The sequence below is a fragment of the Pelodiscus sinensis genome, chromosome 22 (assembly GCF_049634645.1).
Source record: "Pelodiscus sinensis isolate JC-2024 chromosome 22, ASM4963464v1, whole genome shotgun sequence".
In the NCBI taxonomy this organism is placed as follows: domain Eukaryota; kingdom Metazoa; phylum Chordata; order Testudines; family Trionychidae; genus Pelodiscus; species Pelodiscus sinensis.
The window spans coordinates 12,697,342-12,720,154 of record NC_134732.1 but is presented as its reverse complement, the minus strand read 5'-3'; the positions used below and the strand labels follow the sequence as shown (position 1 = coordinate 12,720,154).

Genomic DNA, 22,813 nt, shown 5'->3' with positions numbered 1-22,813 from the left:
TCCCACGGATTCTCACAGCACTGGGGCGCTGTGGCAGTTCTGCATGGCTAGGTTGCATTTCCCCACAAATCGCAAGCACGACATCAGAAGGAAGCCTTAGTTCGTGTCTGTTTGTTCTATTTTTAAATGACTGCAGTGTTGCTGAAAAGGCCCAAGGCTGCAGATCCTTATTATGAATGATTTGTATTACAGTCACACTCGAGATCTGCGCCCCCTGTGCTGGGTGCCATACAATGTACAAGCACATGGCTGGAGACAATCCGTGCCCGGAGAGTTTACAATCAAAATAGACAAGAATAGGCCCACCGAAGAGGCGGGACACTTGCTGTCAGCTCTGCTGGACAAGACCGAGGGCAGGAGAATGGAAGCATTATGATCTCCATTGGGCAACTGGGGAGCTGTAGCAGAAAGGATGGTCTAGGGCAGCTGTGGCCAACCTGCAGCTCACGAGCCGCATGCGGTTCATCCCCCCTTAGAGTGTGGCTTGCGAAGCCGCTCCTGGGCCCCTAGAAATGGCCCCTGGCCCCCAGTTCCCTGTGCTCACAGAGTGCAGGGGAGCCATCTGGAGCAGCAAAGCAAAATGGGGCTGGCAAGATGGCACCGACCAATGGGCACCTGATGTGGCCAAAAAGCCAACCTGAGGTTTTTTAAAGAGGCAGTATCCTTTTTTTTTTGCTCGACAAAAAAAAATTCGAACTACTGGTACACCGAGGTTGGCCGGTAGTTCGAATTAGAGTGCCTAATTCGAACTACCTACTCCGTGCTGCGTGTAGCCACGGGCACGGAGTCCACACCAAGGGGGATTTAAAAATGGCGGCGCCCGGCAAGATGCAAATGAAGCCCGGGATATTTAAATCCCGGGCTTCATTTGCAACTTTGAATGCCTACATTAGCCACCCTAATTTGAACTAGGGTGGCAGTGTCGACATACCCAAAATGAGTAACGTTAGTTCGGACTAAGGGCTTTAGTCCGAACTAACGCATCCCGGCAGGCGCTTCCTGGTTCGAATCAGCTGTGATTCGAACTAGCCTGCCAGTGAGATCATGTTAATGAAGCGCGGGATATTTAAATTCCTGCTTCATTAACTACTTCAGTCGTCTCCATTTGCATCCCTAGTCCAAACTAGGGATGCAGTGTAGACGTACCCTAACTTCTACTGATTTCAACAGCAGTTAGGAACCTAAACACCTTTGAGGCTCTGGATCTTAGTTTCTCTTGGCCTCGGTTCCCCAGCTATACAGTGAGGCAGCACTACCTTAGCTGGGGGAGCTGCTATGAGGTGCTCAGAGCATATGACTTCATAGCTCACTTGGGGTCTGGGAAGGAGGTAGGTGCAAGAGCATACTGGGGGTGGGGTGCGAGGTGGGGGGAACCATGCGGGGGTCTGAACACCGGTTTTCCCGGGTCACAGATTAAGGCGGTTCAAGTGTACGAATCAGATAGGTTAAGACAGAGGCTAGTGACTGGAGTCATAAGGGTCATACCTGCCATGTAGGGCAAAGCCTGAGTCTGAATCCAGACACTTAATCGGGGGCCAGACTTCCTCTCTACAGTATTTGCTGCCAGAATTCCCCCTCCCACTTCAGCCTGACCAAAAAGAATTCTTCTTAGGGCTGAAATAGAAGCCCAAGTTCCTTGCCCTATTTATTCCTGGCCCTCTCTGCAGGCATCACCCCCAAGGGCAACACTAGCCATTAAACAGTACTGCCTTCTTTACATGTGTCTAATGCACTCACACTGTAGCATCTAGATGCCATATTGTTATTAAGGCAGCACCATTTCTGTCTGGAATATGGAGACTCTCCCCCGTGCTCATTTTGCTCTACTTTCCTAAGTACAGTATGTCCCTATAATTCAAGCTTGTGGACCAAATGCTGCTCTTATCTATAGAAGGGTTGCCCGAGTGTAAATGGGGGCAAGAGCTGTCCTTATATTTGCAGGGATCAAATAGAAAATATGTGTAGTGTTTACATGAATTAAAAGTATATAGTGTTGCCCTTAGATTTGTAGGACTTTGGTTTATGGGCTCCCTGGGATTGCATTGTAACTCCTGGCCAGGCTATCCCAAAGGAAACCTGTGATTGTTTTGTTCCTCTAAACACAATACCTCTCCCAGGATCTGTATGTTACAAGTGGCACAACAGTTAACCTCGGAATAGAATTCTTCATTAACTTCAAATATGGTAAAACCCTTTCTCAATCCCGGGATATTTCGATTACTTTCGTTCTGCAAGTACATAGCAGCTACATGGGTGCAGCATGTGGCATGGAGAATAAAGGGACTGCGGAGTAGACAGACTTGGACTGAAGTGAGGTAGCAAAGGATGGCATCCAGCGGTAGAGAGCCCAATACCAAACCTCAACCAAAGACGCACCATCTGGATTGTGTCCTTGCTTGTTCCTCCTCCTGCGACTGACTGAGCCATCTGAAACAGGAGTAGCATCTCTATAGCACCATGCATCCAAGCTCCTCAAAAGCCTTTAGAGATGTCAGTTAAACTTCACATCAGCTCTACAAAGTAAGTGCCACAGGCTGGATTAGCCTCATTTCGCCTGGAGAAACATAGCCGCATGTCTATGGTAAGTTACTTACTCAAGATGACACAGGTTCCGAGCTACAGCCCATTGGCTAGATCAGACTCATAGTCAATAGACAACAATTGAGCAGGGAATACAGCCCAAGAAACCTGTCTCCCACTTCTCTGCTCTAACCATAAGAGCAAACTTCTTTCCCTTCGCATTTTAGGGTGTGTCTAAACTACATGGCTCTATCGATGGAGCCATGTAGATTAGGATGATCGGCAAAGGGAAATGAAGCCGCGATTTAAATAATCGCGGCTTCATTTAAATTTAAATGGCTGCCGCGCTGAGCTGACAAACAGCTGATCAGCTGTTTGTCGGCTCAGCGCGCTAGTCTGGACGCTCCCGCGCCGACCTGAAAGCCCTTAATCGACCTCCCCGTTATGCCTCGAAGGATGAGGTTTACCGGGGAGGTCGATAAAGGGCTTTCATGTTGGCAGGGGAGCGTCCAGACTAGCGCGCTGAGCTGACAAACAGCTGATCAGCTGTCTGTCGGCTCAGAGCGGCAGCCATTTACATTTAAATGAAGCCGCGATTATTTAAATCATGGCTTCATTTCCCTTTGCCAAACAAACAAATCTACATGGCTCCGTTGATGGAGCCATGTAGTTTAGACGTACCCTTAGTGAATTTTTATCCCATTGTGGAAGGGAAAGCCCTCCACTTCTCCTGTTATGGGAAGGGCTTACTTATTAAATCATGAGAAATAAGTTAGACTTAATTCTGAGCATTATGAAAGCTATGATTGGGATGGGAAAGAGGCTTCTCAGCTGCCAGGCTACTAAGACTAGGATGTTTATTTTATTAGGACCTTGGCTGATTAGTGAGTTACGTTCCCACTGCCTGCCTGGAGAGTCATCAGGACTGTTGGGAGTGGAAGTTGAGGGAGAGATTTTTCAATGCTGCCCAAGGGATTTAGACACCCAGTTTGTGTAATCCTGGCCCCACAGATGTCAACACTCGGTGACCAGGCAACAAAATGGCAGGTGAATTTTCATGTTGATAAATGCAAAGTAATGAATATTGGAAAACACAGTCCCAAATGTATATATAATATGATGGGGACTAAATCAGCTGTTATCACTCAAGAGGGAGATCTTGAAATCATTGTGAATAGTTATCTGAAAACATCCACTCCATGTGCAGCTGCAGTGAAAAAAACAAACTGAATGTTGGGAATCATTAAAAAGGGGATAGAGAATAAGACAGAGAATCTCTTATTGCCTCTATATAATTCCAGGGTACGCTCACATCTTGAATACCATGTGCAGATGTGGTATCTTGGCATTGGAAAAAGTTCAGAAAATGGCAACAAAAATGATTAGGTGTTTGGAACAGCTGCCATATGAAGAGAGATTAATAAGACTGGGACTTTTCAGTTTAGAAAAGAGACTACAGAGGGGGGGTATGATAGAGGTCTATAAAATCATGACAGGAGTGAAAAAAGTGAGTAAAGAGTTATTTACTCCTTCCCATAACACAAGAACTAGGGATCACCAAATGAAATTAATAGGTAGTAGGTTTTAAATAAACAAAAAGGAAGTACTTCTTCATACAATGCAGTCAACTTGTGGAACTCCTTGCCAGAGGATATTATGAAATCCAAGACTATAACAAGTTTGAAAAAGAGCTAGATAAATTCATGGAGGATAAGTCCATCAGTGGCTATTAGCCATGATGGGTAGGAATGGTGTCTCTGGCCTCTGTTTGTCAGAAGCGGGGCATGGGCAACGGGATGGATCACTTGATGATTCCCTGTTCTGTTCAGTCCCTCTGGGGCATCTGGCATTGGCCACTGTGGGAAGATAGGATACTGGGCTAGATGGACCTTTGGTCTGGCCCAGTATGGCCGTTCTTGTGTTCTAATTGTGGTTTGCCATTCATTTCACTGACTCTATTTCCCAGTCTCTTATTCCCTTAATAGCTTTGTGAATCTTGCCCCAGAGATCCACTGTGTGTTCCCCTAGCCGCTACTCAGGATTCCAGGCCAGTACACACATGCTATGTGCAGATCCATCTGCGCAACGCAACAGGTCAAGTTGCAATCTCCATCTCTGGGCAGCCGGGTAGGAGGCTTCCATATGAAGCAGTGCAAAGGGGACTGTGGCTGGCACAGAGACCCAAACCATGGTTGGTGGGATGGGGGATAGCAGCAGGCTGCATCCTCTCCTCCACCCTGTGGCTTGTAGGAGTGGCAGCAGAGTCACTCCATGCCAGCTGTTAAGCTTGGAGCTGAGGATTCCATCCCATAGCCCTGTACATGCCCCTTAGGTGCATTTCTCTTCACTGGGGCTATGTGCTCTGGGCAAGGATTTGACCTTAGACAATAGCTCACATACACTTTGGGAGTGATTGTGATTCATTTGGCAGGGTGGCTGGTTCAACCTGGTGTGAGATTAGGAACTGATCACTGGATAGGTTTGGGATTGGCCCCATCAAGGACCTGGATTGTCTGGTCCCCGGAGCAGGAGAATAAATTAAGTGTCTTGTGGTTCTTTGCCTTTGGTTGACACCAGCACATTTTTCTGTGATTGGATAGAGAGCCGGACTGCAGAAATCAGATTGTGGACAGTGAAACATGATACCTTCCCACTTTGCCTTGTCCTATGCAAGAGGTGAACTGAGAGAAGAAGAGGTTGACAGGAGAAAAAGAAACCGAATTACTGAATTGAGGCAGAAACTACAAATGACACTGAGGACATTAATACAAAACTTCAGTCTTGTCCCAGTCCCATGTCCTTTTCATCAGATCTTCTGAAGGGACAGACCTTGACAAAGAGAGGGAGCTAATCCAACAGCCATGTGTCCACTGAAATAGCATTCCATCAACTGGCAAAGATTATAAAACTAGCCACAGACACGATCAGGTTTTGGGTCTTCTCTGCCTCTATAGAAACGTAAACTCTAACTCTCTGTGGTTCATCAATAGTAACACTAATAATTCATTTAAGAACTCATGAGGCAGCCCACGGAGAGCCGTGGGAACCTGCAGCCCTGCAAAGATATGACAAGAAAGAATTGAATCCCCCCAAACCAGAATGCGACTCACCATCTGGCACTGTTAACCCCCTCATTAAAGGGCACTGTCAAGATAAAAACCAACCCTATTGATGTATTTTAGGACTGGCTGAAATACTCTGAATGAAATTTTTCCTCCATTGAAAATGGTCTTTTTTCAAAACCACAAAGTTTAGTGGAAAACATTTTCAGGGCCCCTGCCTCCCAAAATGTTAATTCCCCCACCCCCCCCACACACCCCCTTTTTCAGTGGCAAAAGGGAGACGAGGAAAAGAAATGGAGGGGGTGGCTGAAATCCCCCCAAAAAGGAAATGATCTAAATAAAAATTTTTGTGAAAATATCAAATAAATAAAATATTGACTTTTTTTTCAAAACCTGCAGCGTGAACATTATTTTGAAATTTTCTTTTTACCATTTTTGACCAGTTCTGTCATATTTCCTATTATCTGTGCTATTTGAAGCATCTTTAGCTCACTACATCTGAAAGAGTTTGAAAAACTCACTGTATTCATCTAGTCAGAAACTTTCCACTTTAAACCTTTTATGATGAAAAACTGATTTCTAATTAAATGATTTTTTTTTCATGAAAAGCATCTGTGGGGAAAAAAATAACTTTTGTCAATAAACCGAAAGAGTGAAGGATTTTCAGTTTTTTTTAATGAAAAATATAATTTTTCCATAAGCTCCTCCTCCCTCACCAATTTCCCAACCAGCTCTACCATTTTGCCCTTTTTTATTCTGTTTACTATTTGCACTTTGTTTGAGACTTGTTGATTTCATTTCTTGTTTGTCAGTTTCAGCTCCTGGTTCTTCTTTTGGGAAAGGCCTGATATGCCTGAAATTAACCCAGAAAATGCCAAGGAATAAAGTTTGTTATTTCTTTTCCTACTATCCTTTTTAATTTCAGGCAAAGGACAAGCTTTCCACCCCACCACTTATCTCCTTGATCCTCCCTCTTTTTATGTTTTCTTTCCCTGCCGCTCACGTTCTTTCTTTAGTTTTAAATTATTTACTTCCCTACACCAGGGGATTGGCTTGTTTGGAGAAAAGCATACAAAATGGAGGATGTGATGTGTATGTTGGAATTTAGGTTGCCACTTTAATTTGCTGTTCCTACTTTGCAGCCTAGGGGCTCTGTAGGAAATTTCATGATTTCAGCTATTTAAAATCTGAAATGTAAGGGTTTTGTAAATATAGAGGTCCTGATCCAAAAAGAAGTGGGCGGGATTGAAAGCTTATTGTAGGGGGAGTTGCGTACAGCTACCCTAACTTCTGTGCTGCTGGTGGGGAGGTGCTGCCTTCAGAGCTGTGTGCCCAACCAACTACTACCGCTCTGCGGCCACCCAACTCTAAAGGCAGCACAGAAGGTGCCAATATCGCAACACACACACCCTAAAAAAATCCTGTGATTCCTTGCAATTTCCCTTTGGATCAAGGCCCTCAACTGGAGAAGCACTGGTCTCCCCCTGTGAAATCTGTATAATATTGGGTAAAGCACACAAAAGACCAGATTTCACAGGGGAAAAGATCAGATTTCATGGTCCATGATGCATTTTTCATGGCCATGAATTTGGTAGGTCCTTATTTATAGGCTAAGGTCAAACCCAGAAGCAGGGCTGTGTCAATGATGGGGGCTAATCAGTCACTTAGATCTGGAGGAGGGAAGAATCATAGGGACCTATAACTTTTTATAGTGGTTGAAGGCCCTGTATATTCTGTCTGTAGACAGGTATATGAAATATTATTGCTCTGACTAGCCTGGTTGTTTTTATTCACTCTGATTTACATAAAAGAATGACTCTAGCATCACTGGTCCCACTGCTATCTTGTATGTGTCTCTCTCATTCTTCCTTCATTTTCAGTTGCTTTATACATAACAAGAGCAAACGTTTCCATTCTGATGGCTAACTTTCCTCATTGAGGCCAGTACGTAGCACAGTGGGTTCTTGCTACAGGACTAATTCTCCAAAGCACTATGGTAATATAAAGATTAATAATGACAAATGTAATAATCACTACATAGCCAGAAATCAACCCATTCTGGTGCCGAGTACCATGAGGCAGAAGAAATATTCTCAGTAAACCACCGGGTTCCATCATTGACTGCTGTTATGCATGGACTGTTCCAATCTGAGAAGGCTTTCTCTAGCCATGTTGTATGAACTGTCTCTTTTTCTGAGAGCTGGGACCTTCAGGTATCTTTAAAATTTTGCAAAGAGCAAGTATTTCTCCTGGGTGACAACATTTAACATAGGCGTGGTGAGCCCTTGCAATGGAACCTCTGAACTTACAGAAATTTCTCTAGGAACCCTAACAAAACAGATAGTTCCTACAGGTTTTTTTGCTTCAGTTCTCTAGAAACAACCCAACCAAATGAGCTCTGAGGTTCGCAATTTCCCTCCATCCCCAAGAAACGCCAAAAGTGAGTGTATTGTTTGAAAAGGCATCAGTCAAGGCCTGCTAGCTAAACTTATCCTTCTGCTTTATCATCTTGAGAACATTAAGGGCTGTTGTTAACAGATGTTCTGAGTTAGACATTATTTGTTAGTCTAATGAAAGGAGGTGAACAAGCTTTCAAGACCTAAAAAGTTCTGCATAAGGTTTTATATGTGAGATTATTGCATTGCTCTGGTAGAGAAAAGAGATCCTTGCCAATTCACTTGGCATTTCTGCCTTTGATTTTGTTGCTTGCAATCATTCTGCATTGTAATTTTTGATCTAGTTAAATGTCACATTGAATAAGGACTGCACAATGTGTATTCATGTGCACAGCTGAGCATCAACAAATAGATGGGTCCTTTTGGAAGTAGCTGGAGACTACTACTACTGCTGGCTAACCATGCCTGTGTTCTAGCAAGAAAGGAAGCAAATTACTCATAAAGCAAATGCAACATGAGAAGAGGGGTGTGGGGGTGGCCAGGCAGATGAAAAGAAAGACATGGTGATGGCTGTTTGCCAGGAGCCACTTGGAGGAGGAGTCAATGTCATTACATGGATGTCTATGGTGGAGGCTTTGGGAAGCCACTGCTGGACTATGAAGGGTGTGTGTGGCCAAGGATGAAGATGAATTTGCCGTATTAGGTGGCTAGATTAAGGACCACTCCTGGAGTCTTGCAGAGGCAGATTTTCTGTAGGAAGAGCAGTCCAGATAATCCAAGAACAAGGAAAAGGGGCAGTGTCTTGCACAGAGCTTTCTGCTGGCCAAGGCAATAACCCTTTATGTCCTCTGCAAAAATCTCACCGTGCTGTTAATCCTCGCAGCAGCTAATAAGGTAGGAAATATCTCTATAGATGGGAGGAAAACAGGGTCTCAGAGAGGGGAAGCAACTTGCCTAAAGTCACAAAGGGGATGGATAGCAGAGTCAGGAATTAGAACCCAGGCTACTGGAAATCCCTGTTGTTTTTCTGTGGGTTGGGCCCCCTGGTTCCTCACAGCAATGGTCTTTCTGCATGTATAAGGGGCTTGGGGGAAAGACTTGGCATGGAGACATGGCTGAGAATGGTGTTCCCACCATTGGAGCCCACTGAACGTCACTGTTCTAGAGACCTCACATTCTGGAGGGGCCACAGGGTGTTGGACTCTGGGATTTGGGTCCTTCATGGACATGCTCAGGGAAATGATTTCATTTCAGTTTGCTGCCCTGGTCTAGGAAGCTGAGGCATCAAAAGTGCATCAAGGAGAAGGCGCAGAGGCCATAAAAAGAAATGAGACATAATGCGGAATGCCTGTTTCAGTTTAGCATGACAATAAAAGGTATGGTTGTCATGTGAACCCTCGTCCTGTCATCACATTGTCTCTTCTCCAGAAGGGAAAGCATATCCCAGATGTGCAGTCAGGGTGAGACTGGTTGCAAAGGGTGGGCATGCTGGTAAGTTCACCTGGTTTGTATTCAGATTCACAGAGGCCTCAGGAAGCCAATCCTCAGTGGAGGATCAATGGAAGACGAGCTTTGACACTTACATGGTTGGACAATTTCCCCTCCCTCTTTTTGATTCAGCTTTTGTTTAGTTAGTTTTAGCTCCCAATTTTTCCATCACCCAATTATCTAGATCAGGTCTCAAACTCCTGGCCCATGGGTCATCCCCAGCCAGAGTGATTTTGCAATCTAGTCTGGGACTCACAGTGGACCTAAAAATAGGGAATTTGGCCAAATACGCTGGATTGGGATAAATCCTTTCTCGACAATAGTATACTCTGGAGAAGTGAGCTGCTTGGGAAATTCCCCAGCTGAATTTATTCACCCTCCTGCATATGTTTAGGCCAGAAAGCAAAGCAACATTCGAAGGGAAAAGTGCAATTCAAGATGAGCTTTTGAAAGGAACAAACGTTGTGAACAAATGAATAGAAATCCACGGCAAAGGCACCAAAGGAAGAGAGCGAGAGCTGTTAGCCATTAGCAGAGATGGAATTAAATCTTGCTGTGGCTTTGGTGAAGGGCCGGCCCACGGAGATAGCTAATAGGCAGGGTAGGGATGTGCTGTGAAAATCCTCATTGATTCCACACGGGTGTATAATGCTCTCCGATCTCATCCACACAGTCAGGCCGGCACCAGGCTACAGCTTCGGGGGGCGGGGGGGAAGCTGGGGCTGTGCATCAGCAGCAGTCAGCGCCCCCCCCCCCCCCACAGGGAATCAGAGTGCAGCAGAGCAAATGCACTCGCCAATGCACTCTGCTTCCCCCCAGCTCCTGCTGCTGCCACGGAGAGTGTGTGTGTGTGTGGGGGGGGGGGCAGGCTGTGACTGCTACTGCTGCTGCTGCAGCGCCTCAGACCCCTCACGTGACCACAGAAGCCATGTGATGGGGTGTCATGGGGAGAGGGGGCGAAGCTTGGGGGCTGGTAACGGACAGGCCCATCCCAGGCTAGTCTATGTACCTGCTCCGGTCAGGGGTAGCCCGCAGACTGGTAGTTCGAGACTCCTGACCTCGATATTCAGGTGTGGCCGATGGGAATCAGAAATGCTTCATTTCCATGGTGCCTTTCCCCAGAAGAGCTCAAATAACTTCCTGAGGTGCGCAAATATAACGTATCCCCATTTTACAGACAGGGAAACTGAGGTATGGGGTGAAGTAATTTGCCAACAGTGTACCAGTGGGAGAATAGGCAACATAAACCAAAAGGCCTGATCCCAGTTCTGCAGTCCAGCCATCAGAAAACATGAGGGCACAATCCTGCAGCCACTTATGGGGCAGGTTGCAAACTCCTGCACCGAGACTCGCTGACTTGAAGAGGACTACTTGTGCTAGTAAGGACTATACCTGGTTGTAAGCAGGTCCACTGATGGGAGGGGCAGGAGACAAAAGGGGCTTGAGCAATTTAAAAGGGCCTGGGGGCCAATGTTTCCCCTAATCTTTTCCATCCATGTGTGGAATAAATTTTTGTACATGCATCGAGGCATGTGCGAATGCTGGGAGACATTTGAATCTCTCCCGGGAGGCCACACAAGTGCTCAGCTTACAGGGGACACTGCCAAGGGTGCTTAGTTGTTGCCACTGCCACAGTAACAGCCAGGAACCCCAGTGGGCAGGCTGCAAGGAGTGGTTCCAGCAGTGGCAAGGGGTAGGCATGTGGAGGCCCTGGCTGTGCTGTCAGAGCATGCCAAGCAGCGCAGCTGGCAGCTCACTGGGCACCAGCCAGTGCAGGCAAATGTCAGGCAGACCACGTCTGCGCAGGCCTGGTTTGTGCGTGTAGGGGCCCACTGGCTGTTCTGCACCAGGGGCCGGAACTGCTGTCGGCGAGCCTGGCAGTGTGTGCCGGCTCGGATCCCAGTTAGCCGTCTGGACGTGTCCTGCTGACGTACGTGCAATGGGAACTCATTAGGAAACATCCTTTTTGAAAACAATATCCGTTCAGGAAATGAAGGGCCAAATTCTGCTCTTTGTAATAGAGATGCAAAGCCAAAAGAACTCCGCTGCCGTCAATGACGTTGCTCCAGATTGACACCAGTGTTGCAGAGATCAGGAGGCGTCCCTATGGATCACGTTTTACCATCTCTCAGATCTACCTGGCTGCCGTTCTGTGCAGGATAGGGGAGGGCTGGGGAGAGCACAAACTTCTCAGCCAGCACAAACTTCTCTCCAAACAGAGAGTGAGACCCACCTGGGTGGATGAGGCTTATGAGTGGATTGAGGAAACTGGCATTCCTCCTACACGTGGTCATTAGTCTCAAATGTGGAGCTAGCTGCTACTCTTCGTGGCCCTGAATCAACAAGGCACTTAAGCATGGGCTTAAGTTTAAGCATATGAATAGTTTAATTAAAGTCAATCTATTCACATGCTAAAAGTTAGGCAACTGCTTAAGAACCTTGCTGAATCCAGGCCTGTGTTAATATGTTTAGAGTAATTTGGCAGAGTGGGGTTAATTTTTTAATTACTCCTTGCATACCACTGTCAAGGCAGTATTATTATTTATGCATTGGCAGCCCCCAGGAGCTCCTGCCACGGCCCAGGACACCGCCATGCTAGGCGCTTTACATAAAAAAAAATAAAAAAAATTCTGGTCTCTTCGCCAAGACATTTGTTCTTAACTGGGAAGGTTTAATGTCTGGTATTAGGGAAAGAATTATAGTCTAGCAAATGCCACAAATACAGTCTACCAAATGTTAGAAAACAAACATTTACAACCCCTCCCACACTCAATGTTCCCTCTAAAATTTTCCATCCGCGTGTGGAACAAATTTTGTTATATGCACCAAGGCATGACCGAGGTGCACCACCAGTAGAAACACAAGCTGCAGGCGTTGGGTGCTCTGCTAAATAGCTGTGCAGCATTTGAATCTCTCGTGGGTGGCCACCCAAGTGTTAGGCTTGCAGGGAACTCTGCTCCCATCTCATCTGCCTTATTTTTTTAAAGGCACTATTCCATTTCTGCTGTGCTTAAATGTTTCCTGTCATTCCCTATCCTACTGTGGAAATGACATGCAAGTAAATAGGAAGGCTGATATTACAAGTAACTTGTGTGTTAACATGGAAACGTTAAGGCCCTGGTCTTAATCTTGCTGAAATCAATAGCACAGACCCCTTTCCCATAGGTGAAACGTCAGTACCCTAAAATAGCAGTTGCATATGTGATAAAATTGTGGGCCAGTTGAATCAGTGTATGGACAAGGAATGCAGAACTGGGCCTTGTAATCCTGTATCCTTTATGTCAACACTGGGTGAAACTGTTGAAGTCAATAGTAAAAGACCGGCTATTCTGTGCAAATCTCTGCTCCGGACAACAGCAATCAGCAAAGCAAACAAAAAGTTAGCTTGATCAGGGACCGCGACACAAAATAATGTGAATAATATTCCAGTGTCACTGCATAAATCAATGGTGTAGCCTCATCTGGAATACTGTGTCCAGTTCTGGCCACGCCCTCTCCAAAAGGACACAGCAGAAAGGGATGCATGATGAAAAAGACCAGGAGGCTTTCCATATGATAAGAGATCAAAAAGAGTGAGGCTATTAAGGGGGGAATTAAGAAGAAGAGACCTGGGGGAAGTGTGCAGAAGAATGACAGGTACAGAGTGGGTAATTAGATGCTCCTATGCACTGACTTGTGATTTACATGAGCAAGGGACAGACAATGAAACCGAAAAACAACACATTTGAAACTGATACCCAGTAATACTTTTTTAATGGTTAGCCTGCGGAACTGATTGCCACTAGATATCATTGGGACTGAGAATGTGGAAGGATTTTTAAAAAGGATTAAATTATTACTCCGATAATAAGAACAGCCCCAGCTGCAGTAGACAGGGGACGAACCAACCAGTGACTGATGGGGATAAGATATATTGGCATTGGTAAAAGTTCAGAAAAGGGCAACAAAATGATTACGGGTTTAGAATGGCTGCCATATAGGGAGAGATTAATAAAACTGGGACTTTTTTATCTTAGAAAAAAGGAGACTAAGGGGGGATATGATAGAGGTCTATAAAATAATGAGTGGTGTGGAGAATGTAAGTAAAGAAAAGTTATTTACTTGTTCCCATAACACAAGAACTAGGGGTTACCAAATGAAATTAATAGGTAGCAGGTTTAAAACAAACAAAAGGAAGTATTTCTTCACACAACTCACAGTCAACCTATGGAACTCCTTGCCAGAGGATGTTGTGAAGGTCAGGACTTTAACAGCGTTCAAAAAAAGAATGAGATAAATTCATGAAGGCTAGGTCCATCAGTGGCTATTAGCGAGGATGGGTAGGAATGGTGTCTCTGGTCTCTGTCTATGAGAAGCTTGGAATGGGTGACAGGGGAGGGATCACTTGAAGATTACCTGTTCTGTTCATTCCCTCTGGGGCACCTGGCTTTGGTCACTGTTGGTAGACAGGATACAGGGCATGATGGACCTTTGGCCCAGGATGGCCATTCTTCTGTTCTTATGTTAGGAGAGTTAGGAAGAAACTTCCTTTATGGACAGGTCATCTCAGAACTGCCCTCATCAGGGTTTATTGTCCTTTCCTATGAAGTGGTCACTTAAGGGAACAGGATACCAAGTAGATGGTCTGATCTGATCTGATCTGGCAATTCTTATGCTCCCTGTTTTTATACAGCTCCCTCTATTTATCCTACAAACGTGTATTTCCGCATCTCCATAGAAAAGGCCATTGGGGTGCCAGTGACTCAGAGGTGGGGTTTACTGTAGCTTCATTTTCTCTAGTACTTTATGGGTGCAACAGTTTTGGTCTCTTTGCTTCCCCTTTAATTTATCCCCTTCTCTGCAACTAGGGTGGCCAGACAGCAAGTGTGAAAAATCAGGATGGGAAGGAGGAAGGGGGGAAGTAATAGAGTCAAAACCCCAAATGTTGGGGCTGTCCCTATAAAATCAGAACATCTGGTCACCCTCTCCATAACATTCCTTTGGATGGCCCATGCATGTTAACAACACAGCAAGGCTGCAGAACAAGAAGTCCGCACTGATTCTGGCAAGCAGACTGCTGGTATTAGGGAAATCATTTTAGTTTAGCAAATGCCATAAATACAATCTACCAAATATTAGAAAGGAAAAATTTACAGCCCCTCCCACCCCATGTTCCCTCTAATTGTTTCCATGTGCAGACTAAATTTTGTTATATGTACCAAGGTATGTGCAGATGTGCACCAGCAGTAGAAACGCATGCTGCCGGCTGTGGCCACTTTTTGCAGAGCCTGAGCACACAACCCCATCAGGCAGCCACCAAAAGTGCATGGCATTGCTCTCACAGCAACCGCTGACCCCAAGTAAGGAAACAGGGACAAATGATCTAGTGTAAACCACAGGCTTGGAAGCCGGGTTTATCCAAGGTTCGAATCTGGGCTGGGCTGGGCATTGGTTTATCAACGCAGCTGTAAAACTGGGTAGGAGAGCAGAACTTTGGGGAACACTAGATCTGCCCTGTGAGCTGCCAGCCATTAAAGACCACAAAAGCAACCAGCCTTGTGAGTGAGAAGCATTGCACAGACGCTATTGTGGTGCTCTCTGCCCCAGCCCATGAGAAAGCCAGATGCACGGCTGAACCAGGCCTGCGTTCGCCAGCCACGACTTTCCAAGATTAAGAGAGCGTGTCTGACATTTTCAAAGAAGGCAGCCGCTCTTCATCTTCCCTTCTCCTCTGTTGAACAGTTTCCTCCCCCCTCCTGTGTGGTCGGTAAATCCTTCTGTTTGCCTCCTGTGTGGACACTCACGCATGCCGTGGATTGTTGGGAGGACGTGTTATCTGGATTGGCTTTCCTAGCGTTCTCGTTTCTGCTGCCCGCAGGGCTGGTATGCTGCTCTTGGCTCCCTTGTAGATAAGATGGGCCAGGCTGGTGGGGGTAAAATCAATGGTTAACCCTCTACATTCCTGCTCTGGCAAGTGTCTTGGGAGTGTAGAATCCTATCGTGCACATTCATGGGGAATATCTGAGCATATCAGTGGAGAGCGTTTTCCCTGTCATTAGCTGTACAGAGACGTTGGCGAGCCCTTAAAGGCCTTAGGGATCCTTTCCATTGAACGGCGAGGTCTTAGTCAGAAGAAACAAAGGCACTTGTGTGACAGTGGGAAGAGTCACTTTTGTTTCTGTCCCGTACCGATACAAATGCTTTTCTGTCTCTCTCACCCTCTTCAATTTTCCGACATGAGCACATGGGAAATGTAACATTACGCGGGTTCACTAGCCTCAGCGTTTCCAAGCAAGCAATGAAAAGGGGGCAAAATGAACCTTGAAAATCCAGTTCACTTCCCCATGGTACTAATTGTTTACAGATGCCTCTCAGCTCCGGGGGAAACTATTCCGTTTTATCCACATCCCCTTGATCTATCTCCCTTAAATGAAGTCCCCCATTTATTTTGGTATATCTCTTTACAGTTTCCTATTATCTTCCCCCCACCCCCAACACACACACATAATACACCAGGCAAACAGGATGGTGAGGTGACAGCTGGGCTGAGAACTAATCACTGGCTTCTCACAAGATCCGAATAAACCCTTCTGCGGTGCGTTCAATCTGCGGCTGATTTATAGCTGCTGAAATCAAACTCTCCCTGTCCGGTTCTTGTAATCATACCGGGAGAAGCATTACATGTTTTACATTCAAGGGGGAAATTTATTTGCTTTTTGGAAAAAAAATTGTCTTAGGCTTGTTAAGAAACAAAAATTTGGGATTTGGATTTTTGGGGGGGGACGGGATGTACGGGGGGGGGGGGGAAGATCCTGAAAAGGAAAATATAATTCTAAAGTTTAACTCTTTCTATGTAGGTTTATTTCAGTGGCAGTGGTTATCTGTTCGTAGCTCCATCTTTATCCAGCAGGGAGAAAATTTCGGTACAGGTATTATTTCTTTGCTTTAATTTACTCTGGATTAAAAGTCCTTCGATAGTGTCCATCTGCATAGTTCCATTGAGGCCAAATTCTCCCTCATGAGGATGTGTCCCAAACTTTTAATTTCTGCATGTACTTGATTTATTGTAATGCCTCTACTCAGACCTCAAAGTTTGACTTAGGAAGAACAATGATTTGACCACAACAGAGGTTTTTTGTGGCAGCCTCTTTGCAATTTGTCTTCTGTTTGTAAATAATTTTTTTAAGGGTCATCTCCTAAGATCTCTCCTCTGTTCTCACTCCGGCAAAAAACTGGAAATGAATCCTTGGCAATAAAGGAACAATCAAGCGGGGCCAAATAACAAACTGGTGTAACTCAGTCTAGCTCAGTGGAGATACTTTGATTTATGTTAGCTGAGACGTATGTATCTGCAGTTTAATTATTGTTAAGTGCCGTACTGGAAGACTTTAGTAATCACTCCTCTCTAATTTTTTTCATTGGTTGCTGTTATTTTATATTTAGTTGGAGCGACAGAGGTACATTTTTATCTCTTTCTCCTGTAAAGCCCCAGAGCATTACACGGGGCTGGTTGTGTTTTTAAAAGATCTGCTTCTAGGAATTATTTTGGGGAAGTTCTCGGGCCTATGTTTTATGGCAAGTTAGGCTAGATAACCACCAGGGTTCCTTCCGGCCTTGGAAGCTATGGCTCTATTAAATTCACAAAGATGTCTGGATGGTTTAGGGGCTCATTGTTTAAAAGGCTGTGGACCAAGGGAATATTATAATGAAGTCTGCTAGGAATCGGGCCATGGGGAGGTCTGACTGGGGTGGCCACCTAACTAGGCTATATCTCTTGGCTTTCCTAGGCTACACAGACCCCGTGTGAACTCCATGGCAGGATGAAAGCCAGTGAAGGGGGCCGCTGGACGTGAGGAAGTATTCATTTCTTGACTAGATATTTCACTTCTCCTACCATTGAATGGATTAATTCAGCAGCCCCTTCGCACACGAGTGAGTAGAACTGTCCCATGGGCTTCGGTGGGATAACTTGCCTGCATAACTCTGTCTTGTCCACACAAGGGCCGCAGGATTGGGCCTGCACGTTCGCAAAGTGCCATTCCTGCTTTCAGTGCAGGAAGGGATGGAGGGGGGGGGGGGTCCAAAATAAAATGAGTGGTTTTGCAATCCGTCTGGGAGGGGCCTTGCATTCCAGCCTGCCTCTGACCTTGCAGGTATAATACACTAGGAAGGGGATGCTGGTTAACCCAGCAGGACTCTGGTGGACAGAAGCGCAGGCTAGAGGTGGAAGCCCTTGGGGTCGCTCCATCTGCTGCATGGGATGGCTCTCTACGGTGACCGTTTTAACCCCAGGGCTGGGCTGGGACCAACACTTTCCCTTCCCTCCATGCAGCAACTCTGAAAAGGATTTTAAGGGTCCTCTGTTTTCTCTAGCAATCGATTACATCATCCTGGAGACCTGATGCTGCCGCACTTCCTTGAGGACCCTCCAGAGCAATGTGCTGACAGCACCAGAGTTGCTGTGAACATGTTTATAAATCAAAAAAGCAGATTCAAAATGTAGGAGGAAGTAATAATACTTTTAAAAAATAATCCCTGTGTGCTCTACTCCCTCCTGCTGAGCTCAGTGTGCCAGGGTGGAAAGCTTCAATTAATGAGCTCTAGAGAATGCCGTTATGGGGCCTACACACAGCTGATAAAATTGCCAGAGTTCTCCTGGTTTTGAGATGTGGCATGAGGAATCTCAGATTTTCTGGGTAAAAAAAATCATTAAAAAAAATCACAAAGTTGCCTAAATGATTTAGGAACCTTTTAACATCACTATGTGACCTCCGTGAAAAATCAGTGGGACGTAAGGTTCCCGAGTCATTTAGGCGCCTTTGAAAAAGTTGTCTGTCTCATAGGCAGAAGTCATGAGTGTCATTTAAACTAGCCTGCCTGATCTGTGGCCTAGACTGTTATTAACCCTTGCAAAACTGTCCGTTTCCAGACATTCAGTCAAATACCCATTTCACGATGCCTGTTACCGTACAGCAACGTATCGAGCATGTGCAGACCAGCAGGATCCTTAGAAACTCACTTTTATAGGGCGCTAAAACTGCTTGACTCCCATGAGGAATCTGTGGGAAAGGTTGTCTGTATACATATATTCTCCTGCATCCCTTTTCCTTTTGCCGTGCAATCCACTCAGGACACTAGATGTAATCACCACATGGGTAGCATTGAAGAGTATGATAATGAAGGGATCACCGCAACACGCCCTTACTCACATGAGTAGTTTCACTGTTGTTCCCTCCCATAAGGGCTATTTCAATAAGAGTTTTTCAGATTTAGCCCTAACTCTCAGACCACGTCTCTCGTGCAACGGTTAAAGTGGGGGAATGCTGGCTTAGAGGGCTGTCACGTTCTACCCCTTTCAGATATAAACAACCTCTGTACGGGTTCCACTTGTGATTTAGCTGCTTCCCTCTTTTAAAATTGCGTTTATTTTCCCTATATCCATTTTTTTGTGTATCAAATATTTTATGGATGAAACCCCAGTGTCATTTGGCAGGGAAAACAGAATTATTATTTGAGTGCTATTTTTTTTCCTGCAAAGTAATCTTATAGGAGGTCATTTGATAGCATTTCTCCTCCACCCCCACAATTCTGCAGATTCCCTATAACCATTCTGTGTACCGCACAGCTTAGAAACTTTGCAATTGCCACTTTTTTCCCCTGCAAATCAGATGATGTTTCTTTGAGTAAGGAGCTTCCCACAGTATTTTAATCTCTACACAATTATAAAAAATGTGCTTTGAAAAAGTTTTGTAATGTGTGTTCCAAAGTAAAGTTACTTGGTTTGCTTTCCCTTAATCATTTTCTTTTCTTTCTGTCCATCTATCCAATGTATTTGCTTTTCTTTGGCATCTATCTATCTATCTATCTATCTATCTATCTATCTATCTATCTATCTATCTATCTATCTATCTATCTATCTATCTATCTATCTATCTACCGGTATGTTGTTTTAAGCACAATATAAAATTAAGAAGTATCAAAGACTGAAATCAAAAGTGATGTGTCCATTCTCTGTGATTTGTATTACTGGAGGTTTTCTGTTGCAGACAGATGGTGTGTATGCTCCTTTTGAAGGAGAAGAGACCGAGTGAGTGTCTTTCTTCCGCTATGATTCAGTAACAATAACAGATAAGACCAGCCACAAAAATAAGAGAGAGAGACGGAGAGAAACTGGAGGGGTTTTTATCTTTCCTTTTTCAGAGAGGTCAGTGCAGAACTGTAGCTGGTTTGCCTTCCAGCTTCTCTCTTAATACTTGCTAGAAATCAGTAGGAAGAACTTCAGAAAAATTTACTAATATTTTTTCCTGTGGCAGCAAAAACCCAACACTCTGCAAAACTCCCCAAAATCTTTCCAGACTGGCGGAGCAAGAAGGCAGCTGTGTTTTTGCGTTGACCAACAAGCGTATTAGTCATTTTACAAATGCAAAAGCTACCCCAACTTCCTGGCAAGAATGATGCTGCGAAAGAGACCTTACATGGAGACTCTAATGATAAGGAATGGGATTAAGCGGCTTCTATGCTGCATTCAGATAGATGCTAGTCACTCGACAAGACGCCGCTATCAGACTGAAAGCAAGAAAAATGCTCATTCCTTCTTAGTGTTAGTGCATCGGCTCTTTGGTGTACGCTCCTTACGGGTGTTTACAAGTGCTCTGCTCCACTTCTTCAAGGGGTCGCTTTTCATTTTCTTTATGAGTTTAGAAAGAGACGTGATGCCTACGTCTCCGTTTGCCATCGGCAGAGAAGAAAAGGTGGCTATTGAAGGTCAGATTGAAAACCTAAGCCAAATTATTTCCCTTACTTAAACAAAGGCATGGGGAGTAATTTTTGAGCCATACATTTAGGACGGGTAGAGACAGACCTACAGTGAATTTTCCAAAGAGAAATTGGAGAGTTAGAAACCAAACCTGAGTGTTTATGGCATTAAAAATACTGGCTCTTTTAAGTTGGCTTTGTTTGGTTCGGGCCCAGGATATCATTGTAGCAGACCCAGTAAAATATCAATATAATAGTTCACTTTGGTGACTTTAGACGCCTGCTTGCAAACCTCACAGGGCGCTTGTTAATTTTAAACCAGAGGCCGGATTCTGCCAGTGTTTTACACGGAGTTGTCCCTTGCTGTGTGAGTGGTCCAACAGATCTCACTTGCGGTGGCTTATGGAGCAAGGTACTGATTAATCTGAGTGTAGGGGGACAAAATTGAACCCTTTAAATACATATTACAGGCTCATTTCATTGTATTTTTAAAATAAATTTGGGCCTTCACTCTAGGCAGGATTGCTCAGTATTATCTGACCTCGAAAATAAAATAATAGTCAAGAGTAACGATTGATTTTTGGCTACTGGCTCCAGACACCCCAAAAGCAGCCTGATTTGTCAAAAATGTGGAGCCCTCACTCACTGAGAACTCAGCAACGTTCAGATGCCTCGATATAGGGGCCCCAAAATTGAGGCACCCCAAACTCCTAGGTACTTTTGAACGTCTTGGTCAGGGGAGTATTTGGCCTGTAGTGTTTCCTGCCTGTGTGAAATGCTTTTATTTCAGTTGACTAGTCCCTTAAATGCAGCATTTGTGCGTGCAAAGTCATGGTACTCCGCACATAAGGTCTGGCCACTGGGCATCTGCATAGCCCTCCTTGAGTGTGGATAGATGCTCTTCCATTCTCTCCCTCACTCCCAAGCACTTTTCTGTCTTCCCAGCCCTCCGACCTGGGGCTCCAACCCGACACCAGCCCAACCTCGCATGTCTGTGCCCACTGGAGCCAGGCTTATCTGGCCTTTCTTCGGTGGCAGTGACCCACCAAAAACTCTCTTTTGACTACAGTTTGTAATGGGCAGCCAGTGGCCCTGTCCCATCTGCAATCAGTGCAGAGACGCCAGCTGCCCGCATCGTTGGGTGTGGTCCCATTCTGATCCCCCCCAGCACACACGTCTGGCTCAGTCCAGTCATGCAGGTTTCCAAATTAGCTGGCGAAAAATCTCTCCCCTCTTCCCCCCCCCCCCCCCAGAAATACATTCAAACCAGGGCAGGGGCCTTAGTCCCATCCCAGCTGACACTCGGGGTCTGCCCCTTATTAAAGCAGGTTCTCACAAGTATGGCTCCATCACTGTGGATACCCTGATCCCCCCCCCCCCGCTTAATTTGAATGGAAAAGATGTCAGGCCTCAAGCGCTTGTTTCACACTCAGAACTGACACGCCTGGCACTGGCCAGTGGACCAGGAGGTCCGACAGCACGGCCAGGGGTGCCAGGGCTGGGGCTCACCAAGTCCAGGATGCCCCCCAGTACTAAGCCCTGCCCCCTCTCTGCAAACCCAAGCTCCACGTCGTGCCCCCCTCTTGTGGCTCTCAGGGATGCTCCGATTCTCCCCCCCCCCCCTTAAATGTGTCCCCCGGGCATTTCTGGGGGCTCCTCTGTCCCTGCCCAGCGATGGCTCTTCCCCCCCCCCCCCCGCGCAGCACCCAGCCCCCCCCGGCCGGGGGTACTCACTGTCCTGCGGAGCCGCCTCGCTCCCGCTGCTGCCCCCGGACGGCTCCTGCATCCCCTTGGCGCCGTCCCTCGCCTCCGGCCCGGGCGCCTTGGCTCCGTTCATGCCGGCCGCCACTTCCTCCAGGTCCAGGAGGTGGCTGACACTGAAGTTTTTCCTGCCCTGCGGGTTGTCAGGCGGCTCCAGGACCCGCCCGGGGCCGGGCCCGAACTGCTTGTCCATGCCGAAGGCTGCAGCGCTGTCCATGCCTCGCTCCGGCGCCGGCGAGCCCCCTGCGCCCGCCCCACGCCCCCGAGCCCCGAGCCCCAGCCAGCCAGCCCCTCGCCTCCCGCTCCCGTCCCGAGCGCCGATCCGCCTTGTGCTGACGTCTGGGGAAAAAAGCCCAAACTTTCCTCTCCCCGGCTCCTCGCTCGCGAGTGGCTCAGACAAACGTGTCCACAACGCCCCTTCTTTGGGACCGACGGGAACAGCTCCCCCCTCCCGGCCTGCCCCCGCTTTTCTGTCCCCTTTTTCGGCTGCAAAGGTTTTTTAAACACACACACACACACACACACACGCACGCACAAACACACACACAGACACACACACACACACGAACCGTTTCTCTTTCCCTCTCACTCCTCACACATTTTTTTCCCTGTGCCTAGGAAAGTTAAGTGCTTCCATCAACAAGTGTAAGTGAATGTGTTGAGCAGAGATTCCATAGGGAAGGGCTGGTTCACATGGACAAATTCCACTGGAGAAAGATCTGACCCATGCTTTCGCATAAGGGACCTCATAAAACCAAGCTCACACACACATAAATGTAACTCCCCCCTTCAAAGATACAACACCCCCCAAAAAAACCTGTGTATAGCCGCCCCCCCTCCAGCTCAAGGTCA

The 22,813-nt window shown here is 46.2% G+C and overlaps 1 protein-coding gene and 1 long non-coding RNA gene across 2 annotated transcripts in view; one reads left to right on the top strand and one right to left on the bottom strand.

Annotated features, from left to right (window-relative positions):
* The window catches only part of PRRX2 (paired related homeobox 2), an 88,382-nt gene extending 65,975 nt beyond the window's left edge, over positions 1-22,407 (bottom strand). The window contains exon 1 of the mRNA XM_075906048.1: positions 21,935-22,407. Coding sequence (XP_075762163.1) covers positions 21,935-22,178 — 244 coding nt within the window. The 5' untranslated portion in view covers positions 22,179-22,407. The remainder of the gene's footprint in view (positions 1-21,934) is intronic.
* On the top strand, positions 12,448-19,868 carry LOC142819382 (uncharacterized). The gene is made up of 4 exons (XR_012897257.1): positions 12,448-16,040; positions 16,303-16,374; positions 17,233-17,377; positions 17,819-19,868. It is a non-coding gene; the product is annotated as an uncharacterized LOC142819382 (long non-coding RNA).
* Positions 22,408-22,813: the final 406 nt, after the last annotated feature.